Genomic DNA, 22,094 nt, shown 5'->3' with positions numbered 1-22,094 from the left:
ATGATCTCAGGATCCTGGGATGGAGCCCCACATCAGACTCTCTGCTCAGCAGGGAGCCTGCTTCCCCCTCTCTCTCTGCCTGCCTCTCTGCCTACTTATGACCTCTCGCTCTCTGTCAAATAAATAAATAAAATCTTCCAAAAAAAAAAAAAAGACAACTTTAAAAAAATTACCACAGCAACAACAAATATAAGGTACCAAGGAATAAACTTATTTATTATATTAAAGATTTTAATATTTTAGGGGGGAGAGAAAATGAGTAGGGGGGAGGGGCAGGGCAAGAGAGAAAACCAGACCCCCTGCTGAGCAGGGAGGTCCTACCGAGGTCTCCATCCCAACACCCTGGGATCATGACCTGAGCTAAAAACAGATGCTTAACCAACTAAGCCACCCAGGAGCCCAGGAACAAATTTAACAAATGATATACAAAAATAATAGCACAAAAATTTGCTGGAAAAACTACTTAGGAAAACAGGGTGGCATTACCTAGTGAATACATATGCATATGCCCCACCACCCAGCAGTTCTATTACTGGAGATGTGTCCAAAGAAACTCTTTTATTTTTTTAAGATTTTATTTATTTAGGGGCGCCTGGGTGGCTCAGGGGGTTAAGCCTCTGCCTTCGGGCTCAGGTCATGATCCCAGGGTCCTGGGATCGAGCCCCACATCGGGCTCCCTACTTAGCAGGGAGCCTGCTGCCCCCCTCTCTCTCTGCCTGCCTCTCTGCCTACTTGTGATCTCTGTCAAATAAATAAATAAATAAAATCTTTCTCTAAAATATTTATTTATTTATTTGACAGAGAGATCACAAGTAGGCAGAGAGGCAGGCAGAGAAAGGGGGAAGCAGGATCCCCGCTGTGCAGAGAGCCCGCTGCGGGGCTCGATCCCAGTACCCTGGGATCATGACCCGAGCCAAAGGCAGAGGCTTTAACCCATTGAGCCACCCAGGCACCCCCCAAAGAAACTCTTGTACACCAGAACCACTGTAATAAAAAGAAACAACCCAAATGTCCACCAATCCCTGAATGGGCATATTGCAGTATATTAATACATGAGACTTATTAAGCCATGAAAATGAGTAACGGTATCAAAAACGTAACAATGAGTGAAAAAAGCTAGTTGAAGAATGTGTATGGTATGATCCCACTCATACACGTGATGGTGCTTAATGGGTAGTTAGAAATAAGAGTCATGGTGGTAGTTCTGCAGAACAAACTGGAGGAGCAAGAAAGTAATGGCAAAGAGACCAGGCAGAAACAAAACCTCAAGGAAACACAAAAAAATCACCAGACCAATGGTCTCTTAGGGAAATTCTGCCACTGAAAGATAAGGTAATCCTAATGCTATCCTGGAACACAGAAAAAGAAAACTTCCAAATTCACTTTATGAAGAAAGTGTAACAGTAACCCCCACACCTGCCAAAAGACTGCACAAAAAAAGATATAGTAGACTAACACCATTTGTGAATATTAACACAAAATCTTCAAACATTAGCAAACAGAATCCAATAGTACATTAGAAAGAAGAATACAGGGGCGCCTGGGTGGCTCAATGGGTTAAGCCTCTGCCTTCAGCTCAGGTCATGATCTCAGGGTCCTGGGATCGAGCCCAGCATCGGGCTCTCTCTGCTCATCAGGGAGCCTGCTTGCCCCCACCTCCCCGTCTGCCTGTCGGCCTACTTGTGATATCTCTCTCTCTATCAAATAAATAAGAAAGAAGAATACAGCCTAACCAAGCAGGATTTATTCTAAGAATATAAGGGAGGTTCAATATTAAGGAAATCCATTAATATGGATATAATGCTAGAGAAGAAAAATCACAGGATCATCTTCACGGAGGCAGAAAAGTTTACATTTGACAAAATTCACCCATTTATGTTAAAAAACAAAAATAGGAAGTGATGGATACTTCCTTCCATAAATAAAATATACCTCGGCGCAATGCCAGCAGCTTACTTAGTAGGGAAGCATGAGAGACTTTCCTGTTTAAATCAGAAACCATGAGAAGCCACAAAACATCATCCAATTTACATTTGTATAGATTAGCATTAAATTCTAGGTTGCTACACAGACATTTACCAGGTCTTGGAAACTACATTCTGCCTGCTGGGGTAACCAAAAACATTCCTGAAGTTTCTATAAACTTCTTATAACCATTCCGTCTTACACTTTCTTGGAGACCGGAAATAAATGGCTCTTCTGAGCAGTTACATCAGAGTGGACAAGAATCACAAATGTCCTTTCTTTTTTTTTTTTTTTTTTAAGATTTTATTTATTTATTTGACAGAGAGAGATTACAAGTAGGCAGAGAGAGAGAGAGGAGGAAGCAGGCTCCCTGCTGAGCAGAGAGCCCGATGCGGGACTCAATCCCAGGACCCTGGGATCATGACCTGAGCCGAAGGCAGTGGCTTAACCCACTGAGCCACCCAGGCGCCCACAAATGTCCTTTCTTTCCAGCTCCTCCTGGACTAAGGAAGGAATTTACAACAGTTCTAAAGAATATCACTTTTATCATCACATGGATGGTAAAGAATCAGAGTTGTCCTAAAAGGATGCTTGAAAACATCAGCAAATATGGGACAGATATCCCCAAAATTGGGGATGGGTATCCCCAAAAAGAGGACAATTGTTCCTAGCAACAGTCCTAGATTAATCCAGTGTTGCTGTCAACTGTTTTTTTGCTGATGTTAAACATCATATCAAGCATTTTTATATGTCTATATGGTCTTGCAAAAATTGATTTATGGGAAAGATTACATTGGTCTAAAAAAAATCTTCAACTATGGAACAGAAACAAAGATGATTTAATGGAGGAAATAAAGTTTTATTTGAAGATAAGTCTGCATTGCCAGATTGAAAAGGGAAGGAACATTTTAAGTAAGCCCCAAACTAAACATTTTCACATTTCTTTTGAGGGAATAAATAGCAGTATCCTCAACTCTGACTCAAGATAAAACCTGGTGGCCACAGTAAATTCTGTAGGTTTTGCTCCCCACTTTGTAAGCCTGTGTTCAGTGGAAATTTAGATATTAATTGGGAAATACATTGGTTTTGTTTTATTTTCTTCAGCTGTACAGTTAAAAATTTTTCTTCTATAAATAAGATTGTACTAAGTTTTCTCTTTTTCAAAATTACTTGTAATCGGGCATCTGACTGGCTCAGACAGTGGAGCATGTGACTTTTGATCTCAGAGTTATAAATTTGAGCCCCACACTGAATGTAGAGCTCACTTAAAAATTAAAAAAAAAATTTTTTTTTTAAAAGATTTTATCTGAGCAAGAGAGCAAGATTTTTCTGGTGTTGCCTCAAGATTAGATTTGGATTATGCTTCAAATTTTTAGCTTATTAAAGGAAAACATGGAGAGAGCAAAGCTATATATACCAAAACCAAATGAAAGACAAGAATTTTTTTTTAAACGGGCAGAAGTTAGGACCAGACACTTCATCAATTAAGATATACAACTGGTTAATATGCACAGAAAAAATCATCATTAGTCATGAGGAAAATGCAAAGTAAAATTATAATGCAATACCACTTACAATACTCAATCAATAACGATATAATCAAAAAGACTGACTAAACCAAATTTTGATAAGGCTGTGAAGAACTAGAATGCCTCACACACTGCTGATAGAAATGTAAAATGGTGTTATCTACTTTGGAAAATAGTCTGAAAATAGTCTTTCTTCAAAAGTAAAAATACAACAATTTTCAGAAGAGTCAAGGTACTAGAGCCAAAGGAAGTCTAACGAACTGCTCCAGCTAGGAGACCAAAGACAGGACAACTAAATGAAATGAGATTGCTGAACACTGGCTAAAGAGTAGGAAGTAATAATGTGTCAGTGTTAATTTCCTGATAGTGATGGTTATATTATGGTTATGTAGGAGACATTCCCTGTTTGATAAAAAAAATACACATTGAAGTGTTCCGGTGAGTCGGGGCCACTGTATCAGCAATTTACTCTCAAGTGGTGCAGGCAAATACCTTCTTTGTACTGTCCTTACAATATTTCTAAACATTTCAGACTGTTTTTAAAAAATTGTTAAAGGGCGCCTGGGTGGCTCAGTGGGTTAAGCCACTGCCTTCAGCTCAGGTCATGATCTCAGGGTCCTGGGATGGAGCCCTACATCGGGCTCTCTGCTCAGCAGGGAGCCTGCTTCCTCCTCCTCTCTGCCTGCCTCTCTGCCTGCTTGTGATCGCTCTCTGACAAATAAATAAATAAAATCTTTTTAAAAAATTTAAATGTGTAGCATTGAAAATGTTTACAGAAAAAAAAATGCCTTCCTCTTTCCACTCTACATTTTTTTTTAAAGATTTTATTTATTTATTTGACAGAGACAGACATAGGGAGAGAGGAAACACAAGCAGGGGGAGTGGCAATGGGAGAAGCAGGCTTCCCATGGAGATTGGAGCGCCATGTGGGGCTCGATCCCAGGACCCTAGGATCATGACCTGAGCTAAAGGCAAACGCTTAACAAGTGAGCTACCCAGGTACCCCTCTACTCTATACTCTTAACCTATTTTATAGAAGTTTTCTTCACAGCACATACTAGTAAGTGAAATGCTGGTCTACCTTCTCCACTGAAGAGTAAATTCCTCATGGTCAGGGACTAAGTTCTGTTTACCACACCATTCTCAGTGCCCAGAATAGTGGCCCATACATAGGGTATTCATATTTGTTCAGTGAATTAATCTGTAGTCTTGTTATGGATTAAAATAAAATCATTTTACTATCCTCTCCCCAAACACACACATACATTATCACTTGTTCTATAACCCAGCAACTCCCAAGTAACCAAGAGAAATAAAATCAAATATCCACAGGAAAACTTACAGATGAATGTATAACAGCATTATCCATAATAGACAAAACCCAAAAACTTCCACATGTCCATAATCTGGTGTATCTATTCAGGTAATTGCTATTTAATAAAAAAATCCAAGAAACTACAGATCCTTGCAATGACACTGATCAATCTCAAAACCACTGAAAATGAAGAAAACACCAGATACAAAAAAATGTATCTTGCATGATTCCATTTTCATGAAAGTTCAAGAAGAGGCAAAACAGAAAGCAGATCAGGAGCGGCCTGGGGGTGGCAGTGGGGGTGGGAACTGACTGCAAATGACAAGGAGGAACTTTTTGGAATGATGGAAATGTTCTAAAGCTGGATTGTGGTGATGGTTGCACAACTTTGTAAATGTACCAAAAATGATTAAACAGAATACTTAAAATTTTATGAATTTTATAGTGTATTGATATAGCTATTTTAAAAGGTAGAATGAAGGCTAGATACAGCTTCCTTTCGCTTGCGGTTTGGTCAATTTTTTAAAAATCAGTCTCATTTAAAAGGATGAACACAGCTACATCCTGGAAGTGGGATATCAGCTTTTTTTTTTTTAAGATTTTATCCATTTATTTGACAGACAGATTAAAAGTAGGCAGAGAGGCAGCCAGAGAGAGGAGGAAGCAGGCTCCCTGCTGAGCAGAGAGCCCGATGTGGGGCTCGATCCCAGGACCCTGGGATCATGACCTGAGCTGAAAGCAGAGGCTTTACTCCACTGAGTCACCCAGGCACCCCGGGATATCAGCATTTTATAAGAGCTTGTTAAATCAGATTAAGGTCCAAACTGCAAAAACTGAGACCCTGATAATTAGTGGAAGCTGCAGCCCTCATATTTTTTAAAAAAGATTTTATTTATTTATGTAAGAGAATATGAGAGAGAGAGAGAGAAAGAGAGAGAGAGAGAACATGAGAGAGAAGGTCTGAGGGAGAAGCAGACTCCCTGCTGTGACTCCAGGATCATGACCTGAGCCAAAGGCAGTGGCTTAACCAACTGAGCCACCCAGGCGCCCCATCAACCCTCATATTCTATCTGTTTGACCCCTCAAGTTGGCCTTAAAGGGAATTCTCAGAATCTGCATCAGACTCATACCTGGCCATCTCTTCAACACCCAGGGTAAAAGGCTCTGGGAGTACCTACCCTTGGAATAACAAACCCATTAAAGCTAGTAATTGAAATAAAGTTGAAAAATTAGAGCTAAAAGAGTTTGGAGTTTGTGTAGAGGGCACTGACTGGCTGAGAAAGAAACTATTAATTTTCTTGGCTAGGATATCCTATAACTTTTTAGTTGTTAACCACAGTTTTATTTCTTACAACAGATTCTTACATAAGGGAGGACTATTCTGATATGGCTTCAAATTCTCAAAAATTATTTTGGGGACATGTGAGAAAAAGGAAACAAATACGATCTGCTTAGTATAAAAACTGCTCAGAGGGGGTGCCTGGGTGGCTCAGTCGTTAAGCATCTGCCTTCAGCTCAGGTCATGATCCTCCGGTCCTGGGATCGAGCCCCACATCCGGCTCCCGGCTCAGTGGGAAGCCTGCTTCTCCCTCTCCCACTCCTCAGCTGTGTTCCCTCTCACCCTGTGTCTCTGTCAAATAAATAAACCAAATCTTCAAAAATATATTTTTTTTAAAAAACTGCTCAGAGATGCTTTATTTTTGTTTAATAACAACTGAAAGAATAACCCACTTAAACAATAGATTTGTCCATGGGATGCTTGGCTGGCTCAGTGGATTGAGCATCCAACGCTTGCTTTCAGCTCAGGCCATGATCTCAGGGTCATGAAATTGAGCCCAGAGTTGGGCTCCATGAGCTTGGTGTGAAGTTGACTTGAGATTCATACCACCACAACCACCCCCCAACCGCCTCCCACTCCTTCCCCGCTCATGCACTCACTCACTCTCAAATAAATATTTTTCTTTTTCTAAAAGAAAAGGATATTCCAAGAGACTGAGGTGGGTCTTGTCAGGCCCATTCACTTCAAGGGAATTATGATTAGAGCATTAACCAGATAACTGAGCACTCAGCACTTTCACCTACATTCCTCATTTAATCCTCACAACACTGAGGTATACACCACTACTCCCTTCCTACAGATAAGGAAAATAAGGCTCAGGCTGGATAATCTGCCATAGCTGCATATATATATGATATACAAATGGTGAAAAACCATGCCCTTACCCACTCCACTGTATAGACTTCCAGAAAGAAGTTAAACCTTGAAGTGAAGGCTGTGGCCAAGACAATGTGATCAAGAAGTCACTGAGGGTAGGGGCACCTGGGTGGCTCAGGGGGTTGGGCCTCTGTGTTTGGCTCGGATCATGGTCTCAGGGTCCTGGGATCAGCCCCTCGTCAGGCTCTCTGCTTGGTGGGGAGCCTGCTTCCGCCCTCCTGCCTCTCTGCCTACTTGTAATCTCTCTCTCTATCAAATAAATAAATTAAAAAGAAGAAGAAGAAGAAGTCACTGAGGGAGGAGCACTTAGTGGCTCAGTAGGTTAGGCCTCTGCCTTCAGCTCAAGTCACGATCTCAGGGTCCTGGTATTGAGCTTCCCCCCACCCCTAACATTGGGCTCCCTGCTCAGTGGGCAGACTGCTTCTTCCTCTCCCTTTGCTCCTGCCCCCACTTGTGCAGACTCTCTTAAATAAATAAATAAAATCTTAAAAAAAAAAAAAAGTTACTCACAGAGTTGTAGGTTCTAAAGTGTTTACTGTTAGGTTACATAATTTACACATGCTACATATGTATCAAATACCAAATAAAGCTGAAAGATACTGCCCAGTTTAGGTGCCACCCCCATTATACCAGAGACAGAAAAACAAAAGAACCCTAAAAGCAACCCAAAGCTCTTCTGTCTCAACTACTTCTCCCTCTCCTCTCCTCTCTTCCTTCCCCACAGACTCCAAAAGGCAAGGAAAAATCCCAGCCTTGAGAAGAGCAGGGGAAGCAGCACCAAGAACTTGAACCTGGCAAGTCAGCATTCAGCAGGAGACATCTTCTGACTACTGCCACCTCATCCCTCATCCCTTAGAGAAGTTCAGCCTTTTCAAATGACTTCACCAGCTGACTGGACCAGAGATGGACACTATCCCAAGCTGGATCAAATTCTCTCTCCCAGGAATTGGATTCAGAGTGTGCTCTCAGCCTCTGGTAGTCAACGTACTAAAGACACATGCCTTGAGGAAGCTAGGATAAGCTCTCTTCTGCCAAATGCATGTGGATGTGGTAAAAGAAAAAAGAAAAAATCCCCAGCCATGCAGAAATGCAGAGTGCAAGATTTTGGATACATCAAGACAGAGGGAGGTAGGGGACTTGGTCTATTTTCTAGTTCCCGATTACAACTGTATATTGACGTTGTAAATGCGCTTCCCATCCCTGCATTACCATGGGAAGGATCCCTGAATTTTAATCACAAACTCAATTTCCACAATCATTTTCTACAAGGTAGTACATTAAACACTCCAGCACCTTATACCACCTTTCAATTAGTTAGCTCCAAGTCATTCTTCAGATCCCAACTTAAATACCACTTCTGCCAGGACATATTCCGGGACTACTCAAAACCACCCTAGCTCTCCTTTTAAGCTCTCCAGTAGCATTGCGCAGCTCTTCAAACTCAGTCAACACCACAGAGTGAAACCACCCTTTCTGTTCACCACTTTGATCCTACTGCTGGGCACATAGGTCAGATACACGCTATTAAGTAAATGGAAATGAAAAAACTGTGGAAGAAAGTAGAAAAGATGAGAAGAAATCAACACTACCCTCCTGATAAAAAGTAGGTTTAACCTGGGGGTGCCTGGGTGCCTCAGTCGTTAAGCCTCTGCCTTCGGCTCAGGTCATGCTCTGCTCTGCAGGAAGCCTGCTTCTCCCTCTCCCACTCCCTGTGCTTATGTTCCGTCTCTTGTGGTCTGTCAAATAAATAAAATCTTTTTCTTTTTTTTTAAAGGTTAAGTTTAACCCTACCTCTCTCATCCTTTCCAGGTATCCAGTTTTTCCCTCTTCTACCTCCCTACAGACCCAAGTCATCTATGACAATTATCATTTTATACTTTGGTGCCAATGCAGTCAAGAACCCAGGCTGTAGGAAGCATTTTTTCAGGTAGCTTGGTGTAACAGAGTAAAGCCAAATAAATAAATATTTTTTTAATCAATAAATATTATTTATTTATTTATCACTCATTCACTCACAGGTTTGGGGTATATATAGCTAAATCTCAGTTCTGCTATATATTTATTGGTTGTGAACCTTGGACAAATTACCTGAGACCTGGTTTCCTTATCTATAAAGCAATAATAATAATAATAATAATAATAAAAAAATAATAATAATAAATAAATAAGCAAATTATCTCAAAGATGAGAATGAAAATTAACCTGGAATCATAGTACCTAAAACAAGGTAGGCATGCAACCAATGTCACTTAATTGACCATGGTATACCCCACACCCTATTAACCAACTCCTATTGGCCATGGATTCAGAACACAGAGACTGAAGACTGAGAATCCAAAAAGGACCTTGGAGAATATCTATCCTGCTGGCTTTCCAATGTGAGGGAGCCCCAAGTAATGAAAGAGAAACAAAGGGGAGAAACAGCACCTCAGGGTTAGGTGGGTGGGTAGAGTGGACTGGATACAAGGTGAAACAGCTCTGGATGTTTGTTGGGGAATCAGTTCTTTTTTTAACTAGCAGGTATCTTAATGTGAAAAAGGTAGAGAATAAATTATATATGGTTTCTAAGAAAATGCAGATGCTTTTCATAAAACTTTTCATATAATACTTGAGAAGTGAAAACCTGCAATTCACGGAAATGGGTTATCAGTCATAGCTAACTACCAGAATTGTACACATCAAAAGGGTTGTTATTAATACCAAAATTCATTTCACTGAGTTACTTGTACTCGTAAGTGTTCAGAAACATTGAATTTTCATTTGCTCATGTAAGATGGCCTGCCCAGATCACTGAGTTCCCAGATGCATACAAGACACTTCACTGTTAGAAGTTAACAGGCAGGGGCGCCTGGGTGGCTCAGTGGGTTAACCTCTGCCTTTGGCTCAGGTCATAATCTCAGGTTCCTGGGATGAGCCCTGCATCAGGCGCTCTGCTCAGCGGGGAGCCTGCTTCCCCCTCTCTCTCTGCCTGCCTCTCTGCCTCCTTGTGATCTCTCTCTGTCAAATAAATAAATAAAATCTTAAAATTAACAGGCAAAACTAAGAATCTGAATCCAGATATACTTGTAAGTCTTGAGCTTCTACAGATGATATATACTACTGCTGGTCTTGCCTTTCAAACAGGTGGTACAAATACCCAACAGAGTCTCAGGAAAGGAGGGAATGCTACAGCCAACAGTAATAAGGGTAAGTTTATGAAGGAGATGAGCCAGAGGAACACGAGAGTTAAACAGGGCCCAATGTTTTGGGGGGATGGACTAGAGGGGTTTACTATCATCTTGACAGGACGATGCTCTAGTACAGGGACTGTACCATGCACTGCAGATCGTTTAGCATGCCTGCCTCCACCATATACACATGGAAGGCCTATAATACTCCCCAACCAATGTAACAACCAAAAAACAAAACCCACCTACATTTCAAAATGCCCCTGGAAAAGGGATGTAAGTCACACCCACTGAGTAGCCCAAAATAAGAAGGATAAGAAAGTAAGCACAGCAGGTAGAAAGCATAAGAGACACAAAGAGGGGAACATAATTCACAAAATTTAAGAGGAACTGGCAGAGACAAGGCCATCCTTTAATAACTCTCTCACTTACAAAATCAAGTCTAAATTCCTCAGTAAACAATGTCCTTCAGGATTTGGCTATCAACAGCTGTCAACAGCTTTCTCCTAAGACACACTACACTCCTGCCATCCCAAAAAACTTGTGGTTTTCCTGGCCTGGTATGTTGCTTTGCATGTACATTTTCCTCCACCTAGAATGCATATCTCAAGGCGAATTCCTATTCATACTTCAACACCCAGGTCAAAAGTCTATAAAGCCATACAAAGACAGCCCCGCATCACTCAGGCCTTCTTTTTCTCATAGCACTACATACATTCTTTCTGAATGGACTGGTATATTCTCTTTATTATTGCCCAATTCCATCCAACCATTTGGACTGAAGGATACTAAAAGGCAGGGACCATGTGAGTCCCAGCACATAATAGGTACACAGTAAATATTTTCTGAGTGAATGACCTTGCATGGAAGTTTTTTATTTTTTATTTTTATTTTTTAAAAGATTTTATTTATTTGACAGAGAGAGATCACAAGTAGACAGAGAGGCAGGGAGAGTGGGAGGGAGAAGCAGGCACCCCACTGAGCAGAGAGCCCGATGAGGGGCTTGATCCCAGGACCCTGAGATCACGACCTGAGCCGAAGGCAGAGGCTTAACTCACTGAGCCACCCAGGCGCCCCATGTTTCTTAAAAGGCTGTAAAGAGTGAGCCTGGGTGGCTCAGTTGGTGAGTATCTGCCTTTAGCTTAGGTTATGATCCCTGGGATGAAGCCCTGCAGCAGGCTCCCTGCTCAGAAGGGAGTCAACGTCTCCCTCACCCACTCCCCTTACTTGTGCTCCCCCTCTCTCAAATAGAAAAAATCTTTTAACAAATAAATAAATGACTAAAAACTGGGGTGCTTGGGTAGCATAGACAGTTGAGCATCTGATCCTTGATTTTGGCTGTCATGATCTTGGGGTCCTGAGATTGAGCCCCACAGTGGGTTACAGGCTCAGCATGGAGTCTGCTTGGGATTCTCTCTCCCTCCGCCCCTCCCACTCACGCCCGCACCCATTCACATTGTTTCTAAAATAAATTTTAAAAATCTTTAAAAAATAAAAAATACAAGGCTAAAAGGGGATACAAGCAAAAGCAGACAATAGGTACTTCCTATTACTGAAAGAATATACCTTCTCAACTTTGATCTTCGGTTGAGTATCATTTAGGAACCAGACAGACTGGGATGCATTATCACTTACTAGCTTGTGTCCTTGGGCAAGTCAATCTCTCCGTCTCAAGTTTCCTCACTTTTGTACAAAGTAACCATGTTTGCAGTGTGGTTATGAGGATTAACTGATGCATATAAAGTAAAGTGTTGACTAAATGGTAGTTCTACTAGTCTGCCACAATCAAAAACTTAGTAAGACAGGATATTGCACCATTCAGAAGGTGATCACACTGAAATTTTGCTTGGAGCCATCTTTTTTTTTTTAAGGAGAGCTGAAAATCACAAAGTCCAATAATTTGTCTTCAAATTGCATTGTTTGTTTGTCCTTTATACAATGTTAATCCCTTCTGACCACAATCTTCTTGGCTTCTCTGATGATCTACACTCCTGACTGGTCTCTTTAGCCACACTTCCTCTATCCTCTTTTGTAACTTGTCCTCTGTTGACACCTAAAGTCAGGCATTCCTGTGGCTCAGTTCTCACATTTTTTCCTCCAATCTTATCCACTCTCAAAGTATCTCTACTTCAATTAGTATCTCTATGGAGATAACCCTATGACCTCTCCAATCATATTCAGAAAGTGTTTCAAACTCAACTTACTCAAAATTTACTTATCTTGGTTAATAAGTGATCAAGCATACACAGCTTCAGTTTTTCCTCTCATACAATTTTTTTTCCTGATTCTAACATGTCTCACTAGTCCTCAGGCTCTCATTCCTTTGCCTACCTCTTAAAAATATGTCTCAAGGGGGAGTGCTTGTGTGGCTCAATCGGTTAAACATCCGTTAAGCTCAGGTCATGATATGGGAGTTCCAGTTCAGGTCCCACACTCAATGGAGAGTCTGCTTCTCCCTCTCTGCTCCTCCCAATTGTGCTCTCTCATATATATATACATATATGTATATACATATATATATATACACACATTTGTCAAGGGGGCATGTGGATGGCAAAGTCCATTAAGCATCCCACTCTTGGGTTCAGCTCAGGCCATGATCTCAGGGTGGTGAAATTGAAATGGGGGTCAGACTCACGCGCATCAAGGAATCTGCTTAAGACTCCCTTCCTCTCTCTCTGCCCCCCTTGCGCATGCTCACACTCACTCTCCCCCTCCCTCTAAAAAAAATAAATCTTTTTTAAAAGTTTGTATGGTTTACCTCTGTGGTCTTCCTGTTCTACCTCAGTAGTTCTTAACCTGTCTGGGACAATGGACCCCTTTGAAAATCTACTGAATGTATGGATTGTTTACTAAAAAGATGAATATACACAACTGCTTGCAATTTCACCTCATCAATCACCTCAGATAAGAATCTGTGCTCATCCACACAAGAGTACCACTTTCGGGGCGCCTGGGTGACTCAGTGGGTTAAGCCTCTGCCTTTGGCTCTGGTCATGATCTCAGGGTCCTGGGACTGAGCCCCGCATTGGGCTCTCTGCTCAGGAGGAGCCTGCTTCCCATCCCCTCTGCCTGCCTCTCTGCCTACTTGTGATCTCTGCCTGTCAAATAAATAAATAAAATCTTAAAAAAAAAAAAAAAAAGACTACCACTTTCATAAATTTTCATCTCCAGATTCCCTCTTCTAAATTTCAAGATGCCTTCTGGATATAGCCTAAATGGCCTACAGTCATCACAACTTAGTAAGTCTCAACTCATTATTTTTCCTTAATAAACCTTCTTTGTCTACAGTATATTTCTTCTCTAACAACAGCAACACCATCCTCCCAGACTCCCAAACTAGAAGCCTTGGAATTAACAAATATACCCATATCCAAACTGAAAAATCCTTGTCTGTGAAATCCCTCTTAAATCCAAATCCCACCTCATTAAGACTCTTGCCCTTCTAGACCTCATCATCCTTTGCTTCTTCCCATACTTGCCATAATTCGTTCTTTCTACCATTCTTCTGATAAAGAGCTCATATTTTTTTTTTTAAAGATTTGATTTTCAAGTAATCTCTATACGAAACATGAGCTCAAACTTAACAACCCTCAGATAAGAGTCACATGCTCCACTGACTGAGCTATCCTGGCACTCCATGAATTCTTTTTTTCTTTTTCCTTTTTTTTTAAAGTAGCCTCCACTCTGGGCATGAACTCACAACACTGAGATCTAGACCTGAGCTGAAATCAAGAGTTGGACACTTAACTAGCTGAGCCACTTAGGAACACCCACCCAATGGATTCTATCTTAATAAAGTCTCTCAGCACCTCCATCTGTTGCCTTCCAATACCACTATATCACTTCACCTCTAGACAGTTAAAACAGCTTAATTGTAATATCACAGTTTTTTCTCCATCAATTCCACCAGTGTTGGTCTACACTCCAAAAATCCCAGAATTAATCATATGACTGCCTGTTTTCAAAATAATGGATACTTAGGGGTGCCTGAGTGGCTCGGTGGGTTAAGCCTCTGCCTTCAGCTCGGGTCGTGGTCTCGGGGTCCTGGGATCCGGCCCCACATCGGGCTCTCTGCTCAGCAGGGAGCCTGCTTCCCCTCTCTCTCTGCCTGCCTCTGCCTATTTGTGATCTCTCTGTCAGATAAATGAATAAAATCTTTAAAAATAAAATAAAATAAAAATAATAGATACTTCTTCATTGCACAAATATAGAAGCAAATTCAGTTTTGCCTTTACAGTCCTCTACAATTTTCTACCTACTTTTCTAGGATTAGATTCCACAGCTCAATCTATCATTTGAGCCTATCATCCATCAAAATCATAACCACTCTTAAAAGATGGAACTCAAACTCCACTCTTCATCTTTATACCCTCCATATAATGATTAAGAAAGGGCTCTGAACAAAAAAGGGCAAAATTCTCAATTCTTGAAAATCTTCAAATCTGACTGGAAGCATTACATTTTTAAAAAATCACTATTTAAACATTAACATTTCATTTAAGAAGCCCTCCAAAAACCCAGCAAAAAAAAAAAAACCCTTTCAATTAAAGTATCCTAGGGGTGCATGGGTGGCTTAGTAGGTTAAGCCTCTGCCTTCAACTCAGGTCTTGATCTCAGGGTCCTGGGACTGAGCCCTGCATAGAGCAGGCACCCCTAGGATACTTTAATTGAAAGGGTTTTTTTTCTTCTTCTTTTTCCCTCTGAAGAGATTCTTACTAGTCTGAAAATAATTTATATACGGTAACTATTTCTATCATTGCTGTAGACATTTGACCTTCCAAGTCTCAGTCGGGGGAGATGCCGAGTACTTTCACAGTAATTTTCTTTTGCTAAGTTCCAAATACCAGTATAATTGGAAGTAGAATCCTTGGTCCAGATTATTGCTTTTAATCCTCATCTTAGTAAGAATGTAATCTGTGTTGCACATTATTAGCATTTAATAAATGTTGATTAAGAATGCTGGGTTTTTGGAGGGCTTCTTAAATGAACTCCTCCCCCCGCCCCCCGCCTGCCTACTTGTGATCGACCTCTCTCTCTCTCTCTGTTAAATAAATAAATATTAAATAAAGTATTCTAAATCTAAAGATTTTTTTCAGTCTTTATTTTAGATGTTAAATTTTTAAAAAGAGCTGAACGCTGTTATGGGCAGCTCTGAACCTCATGACACCTGTACTGGCATACTTACCAGCAGATGGAATAGCAATCAGATGTATCACAGAGAAGTGACGCTATGGGCAGTACTTTCTAGGGCCTTATATCTTTTAGACCTGACCTAATTTAATTCCTCTTTTGGTTCCTAAACCTCTGAGTTCACATTAATTTTCACAGTTGCATATGTGAAGCATTTTGCTCCTCAAGAGAATGAAAATAGTCAAGATTTAATTAGCTTTTTAAAATTTAATTAGTCTAAGATACTTGTTAAAACATGCCCTTTATGGCATTTCTACAATCACAATCATTCAAATTTGAATACATTTATAAAACAGACTTGCTTACAACAGTAAAATATGCCCAACTCTAAAGCTATTAATAACACTATTTAAAGACAGCGGGATATAACAGAGCTGCAGCATTTGAGACAGGATCTCAGTCTACAATCTCAGGTCTGGCTCTTCAGTAGTATGACCTGAAGAATTTGCTTCACCTGAAAATACATTCTCCCCTGAAAGAGGGGTATCAAGCCCTTTACTCCTTCGAGGTGGCTGTTCAAATAAAATGAGATGATATATCCAGTACAGTACCTGCCACCAAGTGTTCAATAAATATTAGTTTGCCTCCTTCACTCAACGCAAGGCACACTCACAAGAAAAACAGGTGTAAGGGAGTTTACACTTCATTAAGTCCTCATCAGCACAAAACAATATAGTTAATTCTAATAAACAGAACCACGAACGTTTCTGAGGAATATGGATCAAGATAAGGGAGAGTGCCTGTAATTCTGCAAGAACTCTATTAAGGCTGCATAATTACTGACCACTAAAACATTAACAGGGAAAGTCCACAACTATTGGGCTAAAACATCTGAATACATTTACGCTAGTAAGAGAGCTCACTCCGGGTAAAGAAAAAAAGAGTGAAATTAGGCCCAACTCCAATCGACTCTTTAATAAATCAAGAGAGCCGTGCGGGCTTATCCTTTCTGAAACACAAATGAAATGGGTATTAAAATCCATTTTAAAACTTCAAGATTAAAACAGTTCACAACCAACAGTGATGCTACTAACGCTTTTTATAGAAAGCCTGCGCAGGAAAACACCGTTAGCACTACTGAAGATATTTAATGAAAGCCGTTCGCGGAATACAGGCGAGGAGAGGAAGGTAATTATTTTCTGCGTTCTGCACACATGCCGAGGCGAAGCGCTTTTAAGACCGTGGCCAACACCACCACCGACAAGCTTCTGAAGGAATTCCCGGCTCAACAATCGGATGTCAAGAAGAAAGCCACGATGCTAGCAAACCGGAGGATGCGGGGACGGGAAACCCTAACGTTCTCTTCCCGGAGATCCTGGCTGTAAAATCTGCGCTACGCCTGTATCTGGGGGTACGCGGGTACTGGCCTCCGCCCCCTATGCCCCTCCCTGCGGCAAGCGAAGGCCGGTCGGCGAAACGCCCGCGAGCAACACTCCAACCTCGACCGGCCCCCGGACTCCGCCAGAGGCCGCCGGCGCACCCACCGCAGTGAAACCAAGGGTTGGGGTCGAGGCGGCCCCGGAGGCCGGGGCGCGGACGAGGCCGCGGCTGCGTCCGCTGTGTCCCCGGGCGGTCGGGTGGGCGGGCGTGGCCCGGCCTGCGAGAGGGCGCGGACACTCACCACACCATGCCGTAGGCGCCCTCGCCGATGTACGAGAGGTTGGTGTAGCGCGGCCCCACATCGAACACCTGCCCGCGAACCATCTCCGGGCCCGCGCCCGCCGCCGCCGCCGCCGCCGCCATGTTGGCTGCCGGGCCGCCGCCGCCGCCTCCGCCGCGAAGGGCTCGACGCTCCGCAGCCGCCGCTCGGCCCACGCCGCGCCTCCCGGAGGGACCGCGCCGCTGCGAGGGCAGCTGCCGATGCCGACCGGGAAGGAGCAAGGGCGGAACCGCTTAGAAAAGCAGGAGAGGACACCACCACTCGGACCGACTGCCTGCCTGACTGACTGACGGACGGGCCAGCGGGCGGAGGGAGGGGCGCGCGCCGTGGAGGGCGCCGGGGAGGATCCAATAAGCGTGCAGGCCGATTGGCTCCCCACCGTCTGGGGGCGGGGCTGCACGGGCCGGCGGAAGCGGCGAGGTCGGGGCGGAGCACTGCGGCGGCGGTAGAGTCACCGCCCTGCTTGGTCACGTGCCTTCGTGGGGGAGTTGGCGCGGGAGGAGGCTCTCTAGACGCAGAAGAACACCTAAGGGGGCGCCTGGGTGGCTCAGTGGGTTAAGCGTCTGCCTACGGCTGGGGTCATGATTCCGGGGTCTTGATGTCGAGCCCCACATCGGGCTCTCTGCTTGGCGGGCGTCTACTTCTCCTTCTCTCTCTGCCTGCTGCTCTACTTGTGATCTCTCTCTGTCTCTCGCTCTCAAATAAATAAATAAAATATTAAAAAAAAAAAAACCCGAGGCATCGGCAACAGCGAGAGGTGTACCACTGAGCCTGAGAGGCTGTTGGGGCAGGGAAAACCCGGGAGCCCGGTACTGACGTGGGATAGCGCGTGGGGGACGACGCCGGGGAGCCACAGGCCGGCCGCAGGCGTGGGGCGGGCCTCCGCGACTCGGTGGCCCCCACACAAACTTAGAGGCCTGGAGACAAGGACAGAAACAGAAAGACATGACCGAGACCGCGAACGATATTTGCATACTGAGAAAGTGTAAAACACAAAAGTTTGAAACTAAAGCGAGAGACTCAGGATCCACTAATCACACACGTTTGTTCAATCAGTGTTTGCTGAGCATCTAAGTTGTTCCTGGGCATCCACATTCTAGAGTGAGGAGATAGGTAGTAAGAAAGAAAGGAGGGAAGAGGGGTTAAAATATATATATATATGCTCAAGTTGTGATAAATATTGTGAAAAACATAAAGCAGAGTAAGGGGTAAGAGGGTAGTGGAGAAAGGGAGATTCAGAGCCTGAGACCCAGATTGGTACAGATGGGTAGAATCTTAGGACATGCCAAAACAAGAATGCAAAGGTGTAAACACCAAAACTAAAATATTAAGATCTAGAGAAAATGAGACAAACACACTGGGGCCCTGAAGTACACACAAACACCAGAGGTTGGAAAATAAAGATCAATCCTAAAGCCCGTGAATACCAAGAATGGCTAAGACAATGAGACAGAAATGAAACAACCACTGCTTCGGAACATTTCCCAGGCCATCTTTGGAGGGGAACTAAGGATGTAAGATCCTGCATCTCAATTGTCCAACACTGTGATCTTGAAAGCCCTCAACTCTGGACTTCTAGAGGTCAGCAAAATTCAGTTAGTCAATCTCAAGTTGAATAGGCAAATTATTTAAAAACCTGGTATGAAAAAGGTACGTGGCATGTAAGATGAGAAATAAAGTGCTAGAGCCAAAAATTACTCCTTTGAAGTATATTTAGTCCACTAAGCACAACCCAGTTTTAGATACATCTTGTTTTTATTCTTGATTATAAGAGTACATTGCATCTTTGGGCGCCTGGGTGGCTCAGTGGGTTAAAGGCTCTACCTTTGGCTCAGGTCATGATCCCAGAATCCTAGGATACAGCCCCACACAGGGCTCTCTGCTCAGCAGGGAGCCTGCTTCCCCCCTCTCTCTGCCTGCCTCTCTGCCTACTTGTGATCTCTCTCTGTCAAATAAACAAAATCTTAAAAAAAAAAAAAAGAGTACATTGCATCTTTTAAAGAACAGACCAAGATAAATGGAGAGTATTATGAAATTTAAACCACAGTAACCATAGTAAAATCCAATAGTTAATGCAGTAAAAAGCAGATTTGACAACACAGAAGAGCAAATCAGCAATATAGAAGACAAGCATAAGAAATACTCAAAGTGCTGGAATTCTTTGAGAAAAAAATGAGTAGGAGAATGTCATGAAGATTCAAGCTATAGGCATCCCTCCTCAAAAGAAGACAGAGTAAATCAACTACAAGCAGTAATTTAAATTACAATAAAATTTTCCTTAGGATTGAAAAGATCTGACTGCAGGTAGAAATTTGAGTAAATTCACTGAGATCTAGAAAAACTAATCAGCAGAAACCAACTTTAAGACCTAATCTGGAAATTTTATTTAATTTCAGGGATATTGAGAACAAACACTAACATTATCCAATAAATAAAAATATATATATATATATTTTTTCCAGATTCTTCCTTTGCAATAATCAAATGCAAAAGGAAAATCAACAAGACTGACAGCACTCGGAGTGCCTGGGTGGCTCAGTCATTAAGTGTCTGCCTTTGGCTCACATCATGATCTCAGGATCCTGGAATTGAGCCCCACATCGGGCTCCTGGCTCCACAGGAAGCCTGCTTCTCCCTCTCCCACTCCCCCTGCTTGTGTTTCTTCTTTTACTGTGTCTCTCTCTGTCAAATAAATAAACAAAACAGCACTCAGAATGGTAGATTGTAACCTTCCTCAGATGGTTTCATTCTCTCTAATCCTAAATTACTCCCAGGTCTTCAACCACTGTGCAGAATCTCATGCCTGAACTCCAGGCGAGCTTGTTTACCTGAACAGCTTTATGCGACATCTCCACAGGTGTTTCAACTCCACATATCCAACCTTCCCATGGTTAGCTGAAGGACGTCTGTACTCAGTGCCAGAGCGTTTCAATCTTGGCAGTTCCACTTAACTACTTGTATGACCTCTACCTCAGTTTCCTAACTCTTAAAATGAAGATCACAATAGTACCTACTTTGTAAGTTTTTTGTAGAGAGTAAGACAACATATGTAAACAACCTGGAACATAGCAAGTACTCAATAAATGTTATCTTTTATTATTATCTACCCCACCCAAACCTGTTCCTCATCTTGTATCTGTGGATAGCATCACCACCCAGATACTCAAACTGGAAATTTGAGTATGATCCTGAACAACTCATTTTCCCTGGTTGCCAACTCCCCCCCACCCTGCCCAATCCAACCAGTCACAAACTCCTGTAAATTCTGTTTCTTAAATATCTCTGAAATTCTGGGGCTGCCTCAGTTGGTGGAACATTTGACTCCTGATCTCGGGGTTGGAAGACCAGGCCCCACGTTGGGTATAGAAGTTACTTCAAAATAAAATCTTTAAAAATAAAATTAATAATAATATTTCTGAAATCCTGGTTACTCAAAGTATGGTGTCTGGACCTATAGCACCAGCATTACGTGGGAGTTTGTTGGGAATGTGGCATCTCAGGCCCTACCCCAGAAATACTGAGTCAGGATCTGCACTTTAACAAGATCCCCAGGTAGTCTGTGTGCATAATAAACTTCAAAAGCACTTTTTTTTTTTTTGAGGTATAAATGACATACAATATCACATTAGTTTCAGATGTATAACGTAATGATTCAATATGCGTAAATATTGTGAAATGATCACCATAAGTCTAGTTAACTTTAAGCATCACACATGGTTACAGACTTTTGAAAAGCACTGTTTTAGGCATTCCCATGTCATCCCTGCTGCCATTCTGCTAAGTCTGCTGTGTCAACTCTCTTACCTAGAGTACCACCATAACCTTAGTCTTTCTGCTTTCAGTGTTTCCCATCTCCAAATGCCTCTCTTGTACCCAGATCGATCTTTCCATAACAAATTTGACCATGTCTCTTTCCTTCTTAAAGCAAATCAGAGGCTTCCCATTGCACTGAGAGTGAGGCCTTTGCTGACCACCCGTCTACCCCAACTCTGCTTAATTTGCGCTCCCTACCTTCCATGTTTTGGCCAGATTGGACTACTCTCAGTTCTCTCTTGTCTTTCTTTCTTACCACATACCTATCTCTTTTCCTGTAACATGTTCTCTCTTCAGTCTTTCAGCATATTTGTGGACGTTTTAAAGCCACCACACTATCATGCTATGATCCATCTAACCACTAATTTTCTCCAGAGAACTTCTCTTGCCTGGTTCCATGCTCACTGAATAACCTTATGATTACAGTTTGGCTTCTCCGGTGGTTTTCAACAGGGAAAGTTTACTAACTAGAGGACAGCCCTGTTCAGGTCCTTTGGCAATCACTATTTATTCTAAGATGGGAATTAGATAGACATCAGTCTCTGCTGAGTCAGGTTAGCATGAGTCAGGCCCAGAGGGAACAACCATCTAGCTACACTGACAGCAACCAACACTTGGAAGCACAAAGCTGAGAAGTAGGTTCTGGAACACTGTGAGACCGTATGAAATCACTATCTAAGCACAAAACTTAGAAGGGCACCTGAGTGGTTCAGCCAGTTAAGTATCTGTTTTCAGCTCAGGTCATGATCTCAGAGTCCTGGGATTGAACGCCGCATCCGGCTTCCTACTTAGGGGGAGCCTGCTTCTCCCTCTCTCTCTGCTCTTTCCCTTGCTTGTGCTCTCTGTCAAATAAACAAATAAAATCTTAAAAAAAAAAACACAAAAAACAAAACCCTGCTTAGATGGGCAGCTGACCACGTGGATGTCTTCTGTGTTGTCTGTCTAGAGTGTAACAGTTCATAGAACTATAGAATATTAGAAAACAATGGATGTCTGTTATTTTTGCCTGCCCAGCATCAACTCTTCCTTCTGGAAGCAACAACCCAATTTTTCTTTGGTGAACTGTCCCATCTATACTCATAGGAGGTTTAGGAGGTTTGGAGGGTTGGCCTCACTCTCAAATCAAGTGTAGGGATGTGACCCAGGGCTCTCCAATAAGAGCCACAGACATTGGTTCAAAGGATGGGCATGTGACCTAATCCAGGCCAATGACACTTGGCTCAGATTTTTACAGAAA

The 22,094-nt window shown here is 42.4% G+C and overlaps 1 protein-coding gene across 1 annotated transcript in view; it reads right to left on the bottom strand.

Annotated features, from left to right (window-relative positions):
* The window catches only part of MAPK1 (mitogen-activated protein kinase 1), a 74,062-nt gene extending 56,684 nt beyond the window's left edge, over positions 1-17,378 (bottom strand). The window contains exon 1 of the mRNA XM_059409919.1: positions 17,006-17,378. Within this exon, the coding sequence (XP_059265902.1) occupies positions 17,006-17,127 (122 nt within the window). The 5' untranslated portion in view covers positions 17,128-17,378. The remainder of the gene's footprint in view (positions 1-17,005) is intronic.
* Positions 17,379-22,094: the final 4,716 nt, after the last annotated feature.

The sequence above is a fragment of the Mustela nigripes genome, chromosome 8 (assembly GCF_022355385.1).
Source record: "Mustela nigripes isolate SB6536 chromosome 8, MUSNIG.SB6536, whole genome shotgun sequence".
Taxonomy (NCBI): Eukaryota; Metazoa; Chordata; class Mammalia; order Carnivora; family Mustelidae; genus Mustela; species Mustela nigripes.
Note: the sequence above shows the minus strand (reverse complement) of the source record. Positions and strands in the feature narration are given on the sequence as shown.